We start from the raw sequence: 8,242 nt of genomic DNA on the forward strand, positions 1-8,242 counted from the left end.
TTTATTTATTTTATTTGTATTCTCTTGGACAGTTGTAGAGAAAATGGCTTATAGAGAAATTGTCCCCGGAGTAAACACAGCTGATAGGGTCAGAACCAGAACCCGGTATGTATTCATAACATCTACCACCGTGTTTGCATGTATGTTGTCTAGAACCGCTTGGTATGCCACTTGATCTGCAGGTTCTCTCTTCGAGCGCTGAACGTCTCGCTCTAGATCATGTAGATCCACATTGAGGCTTCTGGACGGTGGATACCTATCTACAAGAAGATGATTTGGATGGTCCATGCGATAACATGATCGCACAATCGTCCGCTACTTCGATCTCAATGACGTCGGAATGAGGTGGAACTCTCTGCTTCACTCTACGGTGATTCGACTTCTTATCTCTAAATTCCAAACGACTGAGGATCACGTGTTTCGTTATGACTTCCAACAACTGTGCTAAGTATGGTTCAAATCGGTCCGTCAGCTATGTCAGGCTGCCATAAAAACCAATCTTGAATCTTGATTCTTGAGCCAATAGAGGGCACAATTCTTATCCGATTTGTCTGAAATTTTGCATGACATGTTTTGTTATGACTTCCAACGACTGTGCTAAGAATGGTTGAAATCGGTCCATAACCTGATAGAGCTGCCCTATAATCTTATCTGGGGTATTGATTCTTGAGCCACTAGAGGCCGCAATTCTTATCTGATTCAGATGAAATTTTGCAAAACGTGCTTTATTATATTTTCTAAAAACTCTGCCAAATATGGTTCAAATTGGTCCATTACCGGATATAGCTGCCATATAAACCGATCTGAGATCTTGACTTCTTCAGCTTCTAGAGGACACACCTATTTTCCGATTTGGATAAAATTTTGTACAATGGCTTCTCCCATGACCCTCAATTTACGTGTCTAATATGGGCTGAATCGGTAAAAGCCTGATACACCTCCCCAATAAATCAATCTTCCTATTTTACTGCTTGGGCCCCTAAAGGGCGCAAATTCCTATTTGATTTGGCGGAAATTTTACACAATGACTTCTTCCATGACCTCCAACATTCAATCCAATTTATGGTCCGAATCGGACTATAACATGATATAGCTCAAATAGCAAGCAATTCTTTTCTTTTATCCTTTGTTTGCCTAAAAAGAGATACAGGGAAAAAACTCGACAAATGCGATCCATGGTGAAGGGTACATAAGATTCGGCTCGGCCGAAATTAGCACGCTTTTGTTTGTTTTCAACCAAGGCGGATTTAAAAAGGTGGTCACACGCGAACCGCTGTTAGCACCCGTCCAGGTTTTACAGTATTAAGATGTCTCATATTTGTTTGCATTCTCTTTGTTGTCATCTTCTTTCTCAAATATTCTCTGCTCATGTACGCACACGTATACACACACGCACACAAATTTATTTATGTGTGTTGGCAAAACGTCGATCAGCTTGATGGCAAATGAGACCACCTTTAATTGTTTCGCCATGATTTACAACTCACAACGTTATTGTGAATTTGAATTTGAATTGCAATGTGTTAAGGTCCCATAAGTTTCCCATTAACAAAGTGTGGCAATACCATTCGAAATAAACAACAGCTGTTCTGTTCCGGATATTCAAAACTGTAAAGTTTCATTCCACCTGCATTTATCTTTGCCGGGAAAACATTTTAATATCCTGGAAGCCACCTCTAAAAACAGTTTAATACATCATTGGTAATGTCACAAAAGGAATCCTCAAATTTAGAATTACTATGCCGCACCTGCATGACCGCCATACCAGAGCATGCAGCGGATGACAGAAGGTGTCTTTCCGATAAAGTTCGTGGCAGGAAGGAATCCATCAGGGAATTTCTGCAAACTCTTCAACCACATATACGAATTGACATGGAAGATAAGTTATCCAAAGTTATATGCTATGGATGTGTCCAACAGTTGCAGCAAATTTCTGACTTTTTGCTGGTGTATGCCAAATCAGATGAAAGTCTGCGAAAACTTTTGAAGGAAGCCAAAGAGCAAGAGGAGAATTCCCAAAAACTTAAAGAAGTGGCGAATAGCTCTAAAATATATGTCGATGAATATTCCATTATAAAACTAGAAGCCGAAGAACCCCAGCAGGAGGAGGGTAGCGCCACACTTAAAGAATCACATCCTGAGTTCGAAGCCATGTTCATTGAAAATAGTTTGCCTAAAGATGAACAAGATACCATAGATTTTTCTGATAATCCCATTGATAGAGGTAGCAACAGTAGTAGCAATGAAGCGGAGGATGAATGGATGCCACTGAAGAAAAGGTTAGTTGGTTGGTTGGTAATACTTAACATATGAGATCTTAAATTTTGTGCTTTTCTTCCTTAGCAAACGAAGCTCCTCAAAAAAGTCTGCACTGCAAGATAGGATATTGAAGAAACCTTTTAAACCTCCAATTGCCAAAACACCTGGGCATACAAAGAAACCAGTTTCAAAACCACCTGCGATAATTCCAAAACCACCTATACCAAATGAAGATAATACCTTGACCTGTGAGGAATGTGGAAAAATCCTGCCTGATATATCACATTGGCAAGAGCATATTCTAGAACACAAACCAGCCACGGAGGAGGGTCCTCGAAAAAGGGGGAGACGAAAAATACTTGTACCAAAAACCTTCAAATGTGAAATTTGTACGAAAGGTAGTAGCAAAAATTTGTATCTAAATGACATGACATTAACTTTTTTTGTTATTTTTTTCAAGTATTCAGTAGGAGAAGCATTTACAACACCCATGTGCTCATACATTCAGGTATTTTTTCGTTAAAATCACCTTTGTTCTTCATTACGAACTAACTGGCCTTGGTTTTTGTGTGCAGGTAACTTTAGTTGTCTAGAGTGTGGCAAAAAGTTCAAAAGCTATGATAATCTAAATCAGCATATGCTTTGCCACAAGGGAGAAAGATTCGAGTGTAAGACATGTGGAAAAGGTAAGAAAATCTTATTTTAGAAAGTCACACAAAATATTCTATGAAAAGGAAATCATGACAATATGACATGAAAAGACAAAGGAAGGAAAAAAATGAACACCCAATATTCTGTGTTTTTCGCAATCGCAGGCGGTGCTTTATCGTCTCCAATTCCTCTTTATCACCGCTCAACATCCAGAAGTCTGGCTTCCACAGCTCTAGAAGAAGTGACGTCCCATCTGCCAAATACTCGTTCACAGCGAATTTAGCAACCCTGAAACCCACATCAACAGTCCAGTCAAAGGGTTCTTGAAAATCTCGAAGTATATAAATTCTAGGGCCCGGATGGCATATCAACACTTGTCTTGCGCAGGTGTTCTTCGACGCTTGCTCATCCATTACGCAACCGCTTCAACCATGCATGCCGTGTGGCAGTCTTTCCGGCTTGTTGGAAGGTTGCAAATGTTCAGCCAATACCCTAGTGGGTTGAGGCGACTAACCCTGCACATTACCGGCCATTGTGATATGTGCTACTCTCTTCAAGGTTATGGAGAGCATGGTTAATCACCATCTTGTGAGTGATTTGGAATGCAATGGACTTCTTAGCAACCAACCGTAGGGGTTCCTACTCTACGGGCGACCTCATGGCATTTCTGTCGGAACGATAGGTTAGGTTGAATGGATTGTCCATTATAGCTGATTTCATTCAGAGGCTATTTCGGTCCATTTTGATATCGTAGAAAGAAAGATAAGAGAATGGCGATGTGAAACTTCAGGCCATACCAAGAGGTTATACACTAAGAAGTAAAAGCGTGCTAAGTTCGGTCCGGCCGAATATTGGGAACCCGCCACCATGGATTCTGCTAAAAATGTATACAAAATAAATTCAATCCAATGGCAGCCGGATGTATGTACCGGAATGACCCAATGAATTCCTTCATCGGCAAGGATTGCCGCCACAGGGTACCACACACTGCTACTACAACAACAACAACAAAATAAATTAAGTTGTCAAACCAGCATAAATGAAAGCTTCTAGGAACCAAACAAGGATGACCGAGAGACCGGTTTACATGGGAGCTAAATCAGGTTATAGACTGATTTTGAACATATTTGGCACAGTTGTTGGAAGTCATCACACGACACAACATGCAAAATTTCAGCCAAATCGGAGAAAAATTGTTGGTTGTAAGGGCTCAAGAAGTCAAATCGGGCGATCGGTTTATATGGGAGCTATATTAGGTTATATACTGATTTCGGCCGTACTTAGCACAGTTGTTGGAAGTCATAACAAAACACTACATGCCAAACTTCAGCCAAATCGGATAAAATTGCGGCTTCCAGGGGCTCAAAAAGTCAAATCGGGAGATCGGTTTATATGGGAGCTATATCAGGTTATACACCGATTTAGACCGTACTAAGCATAGTTATTGGAAGTCATAACAGAACACCACATCGGACAAATATTGTGGCTTGTAAGAGCTCAAGAAGTCAAATCGGGAGATCGATTTATATGGGAGCTTTATCAGGTGATAGACTGGTTTGGATCGTACTTGGCACGGTTGTGTAGAAGTCATAACGGAAAACTATATGCAAATCGGACACATATTGCCCGCAGCCCTTGTAATAGCTGGAATGGTTCCAATTGACCTACAGGACATGGATAGGGCCAGCCTCTGCGAGTTTAAAAATATCATACACGGGCCATGAATGAGAGTCGGGGCAGGTGGAAGCAACGATCCAGATGTGGCCAGGCCATGGTTACCTTTGGAAATACCTACATAGAATGGGCAAATACTCTTCCAGCAAGTGTATGAGGAGCTACAAGTTGCAGATGCTGTAGAACATGAGCGCTTGGTCAAAAAACGCATAGAACTCGAAAAAACCAGTGGCGATATTTTGCCTGGGACAATAGTCCAGGGGATGTTCTCGGTTATTGTGTACAATTTTAGCCAAATAGAATGAAAACTGCGTCCTTTAGGGGCTCAAGAAGTAAAATAGGGAGACAGGTTTATAGGGGAGCTGTATCAGGCTATAGAGCGATTGAGACCATATTTGACACGTGTGTCGAAGGTCATGAGAGAAGCCATTGCAGCTAAATCGGATAATAATTGTGCCATCTAGACGCTCAAGAAGTCAAGATTCAAGATCGATTTATATGACAGCTACAACAGGTTTTAGAACGATTTGAACCATATTTGGCACAGTTATTGGAAGTGATAGCAAAACACGTCATGCAGAATTTCAACCAAATCGGGTAAGAATTGCGCCATCTAGAGGCTCAAGATGTCAAGATCTCAGATAGGTTTATATGACAGCTACAATGGGTTATAGACCGATTTGAACCATATTTGACACAGTTATTGGAAGTGATAATAAAACTCGTCATTCAAAATTTCAGCCGAACCGGATAAGAATTGCGCCTTCTAGAGGCTCAAGATGTCAAGATCTCAGATAGGTTTATATGACAGCTACAACGGGTTATAGACCGATTTGAACCATATTTGACACATTTATTGGAAGTGATAATAAAACTCGTCATTCAAAATTTCAGCCGAACCGGATAAGAATTGCGCCCTCTAGAGGCTCAAAAAGTCAAGATTCAAGATCGGTTTATAATGCAGCTATATCAGGTTATAAACCGATATGACCCATTTTTAGCACAGTGGTTGGAAGTCATAACGAAACAAGTCATTCAAAATTTCAGCCAAATTGGATAGAAGTTGCGCCCTCCATAGGCTCAAGAAGTCAAGACCCCAGATCGGTTTATATGACAACTATATCAGGTTATCAACCTTTATGGCCCATTAACAATCCCAACCGACATACACTAATAAGAAGTATTAGTGCAAAATTTCAAGCAGCTAGCTTTGCTTCATTGAAAGTTTGCGTGCTTTCGACAGACAGACGGACGGACGGACAGACGGATGGACATGTTTGAATCGCCTTAACTTTATTTTATGGTTTCTTAGACCAATATTTCGAGGAGTTACAAACAGAATGACGAAATTGGTATACCCCCATCCTATGGTGGAGGTTGATACCCTCCATTGCATTAAAATTTGATTCTGTCTCAAATATTTTTTTATTTTTTTTTTTCAGAATACTCCGATGAGGACGATTATGATGTCCATGTACTCTCTCACAAAAGTAAGAAACCAAATGAAAGACTCTTTTGCATAATAACTTTGTATTCCCCACAGATGATGAACCTTTCCAATGCAAGGAATGTGGCAAAGTGTTAAAAACTCTTTTCGGCTTACGCACCCATTTGTTGAGGCATAAAGGTGAAAAAAAATATCAATGTCCCCATTGTCCGAAAAGTTTTGTGGTGCGCAGTGGCCTGTATGGACATGTGAAACAGCAGCACGAGCAAAGAAATGCATTTTTATGCGATATATGTGGCAAGAGTTTTCGAATGGCCGACAATCTGAATAAGCACAAACGTTGTCACAGCGAAGGGCAATATGCTTGCGAGTACTGTGATAAACGGTAAGAGAAAAATAAGAAAAACAAATTTATTAATAATAATTTTGTTAAATTTTTTTATTTTGACAGCTTTGTAACACCCGACAAACAACGCCGCCACATGCGCACCCATACCGGCGAAAAGCCTTATCGCTGTAAATTCTGTGATCGTGCCTATACTCAAAGCAATGAATGCGTCAAACATATGAAACAACATCTGGGTGAGAATATCTATCTGTGTGAGCTGTGTCCTATGCGTTTCCCTTTGGTCAGAGATATGAGGGTACACTTTGCCACCCACAAAGATGATGATGCGCAGACTAGGGCACGCAATTTGGAGGCTCGAGAAATGGAGGAGCGAAAAATTAAACTCAAATTTGGTCTAAGTTAGTTTTATTTTCCCAAAGGATAAGGTTTAGAACAAAAAGTATGACAATTAGCAAACATGTTTAGAAAATTAAAAAAACCAAAACTCCATTATTTTTTGTTACCAGTTTGATCTACAATCCATTTGAATATTGCACTTCACATTTGGCATCCAAGGCTTGTCTCTCGCTGGGGAATAGACCCAAAAATTCCATTACCAACTTTTGTTTCTTCACATAATCGTTTTCTTGATTGAATTTATTCAACCACACACGAATATCATCCTTGGGCGATTGATCTGAGCCATTTAGATATTCCTGCACTTCTGTGCTCAGGGTTGTATAGAAATGTTCATAATTGGTCTTTATCTCTGAACGCAGAGGTGTCACAAAGTTCAGATATTTTTCCACCCAACCACGACGAAGCTTGGCACTGTCAACGGAATCGAACAGCGATCTTATTTCATGGTGTTCGTGTTTCAAAGACCACTGTTTCTTGCAGTTATGGGGATCAGTGGAAAGCTCTTTCAGGAGATTCAAACAATTGTTGATGTGCATGATTAGAGCATTATAGATGGATGATGCACCTAACTCGTCATTGGTCGCGGCCCAAGATTTCACTCCCTCCAGATATTCGGTAGCCTTGCCATAGACATCCTTGGGCCAAACAGTCTTTTGTAGATTTTCATAGACATCTTCCACCAAATCAAAGCGATCCGATGTTGACACATCTCCTTGGTGATGGATAAGATTTGCCTCTTCCACTTTGGCCCTGGGGGCGCTCACAACCACCTGATGTAACAGAATTTTCGTAATAAATAAGGAATTTTTGTTTTTTTTTTATAAAATTTAGACTTACCTGTAAGGTGATGGCTAGAACCAAGACAAGTAGCATTTTATTCATTTTGCTTTAGTTTGCTGAAAGATTCTTTCAATTTCTATTACTTGTTGTTCTTTTGAGCTTGACTGCTGATGTGTTGTCTCTTTGGTTTAGATTCTTGTATTTATAGTCCGGCTGAATTTTTCATTGATTTTCTTATCATCTCAATTGGCATAGGTTCTCTGTTTCTGCCCTATCACCTTCGAATTGAAAACTGATGCACCAAGCTTATCATCATAGATTCTTAGTAGTCATTACTTTGGGTATTTACCCAAGTGATACACGAATTCCAGTGAAAATGTACTAGAGTATCCCGGTTAGCGCATCAAAACAATTATTGAGAATTCTTAAGAAAAAAAAAATTTTTTTGGGACAACCCCAAATTTGTAGCATCAAAAATACTTAAAAATATCAATTTCAAAACGGAACCGATGCAATAAAAGGGCCAAAACCATTTCATTAAAGAACAGGGACAAACTTCTCACAAATCAGTGAGTGCTGACCGATTCAAGTTTTTAGGCTCAATGATAAGGGGCCTTCTTTTTATAGCCGATTCCGAACGGGGAATCGGGGGGCAGTGCAACATTTCTTTGGAGAGAAGTTTT

General features: G+C 40.0%; 2 protein-coding genes across 2 annotated transcripts; one reads left to right on the top strand and one right to left on the bottom strand.

The window, feature by feature from the left end:
- The first annotated feature begins 1,576 nt into the window (after positions 1-1,576).
- LOC106085970 (zinc finger protein 892) lies at positions 1,577-7,339 on the top strand. Its single transcript, XM_013250457.2, has 7 exons — positions 1,577-2,279; positions 2,344-2,657; positions 2,720-2,767; positions 2,835-2,945; positions 6,027-6,074; positions 6,128-6,416; positions 6,483-7,339. Exons 1-7 carry the CDS (start codon positions 1,705-1,707, stop codon positions 6,781-6,783), a joined length of 1,686 nt encoding a protein of 561 aa, XP_013105911.2. The 5' UTR covers positions 1,577-1,704; the 3' UTR covers positions 6,784-7,339.
- On the bottom strand, positions 6,769-7,748 carry LOC106085971 (uncharacterized). The gene is made up of 2 exons (XM_013250459.2): positions 7,617-7,748; positions 6,769-7,549 (listed from the first exon to the last, which is right to left on the bottom strand). The coding sequence occupies exons 1-2, from the start codon at positions 7,659-7,661 to the stop codon at positions 6,893-6,895; spliced, it is 702 nt and encodes a 233-aa protein (XP_013105913.2). The 5' UTR covers positions 7,662-7,748; the 3' UTR covers positions 6,769-6,892.
- Between the last annotated feature and the right edge of the window lie 494 nt (positions 7,749-8,242).

Source organism: Stomoxys calcitrans, chromosome 3, assembly GCF_963082655.1.
Source record: "Stomoxys calcitrans chromosome 3, idStoCalc2.1, whole genome shotgun sequence".
In the NCBI taxonomy this organism is placed as follows: Eukaryota; Metazoa; Arthropoda; class Insecta; order Diptera; family Muscidae; genus Stomoxys; species Stomoxys calcitrans.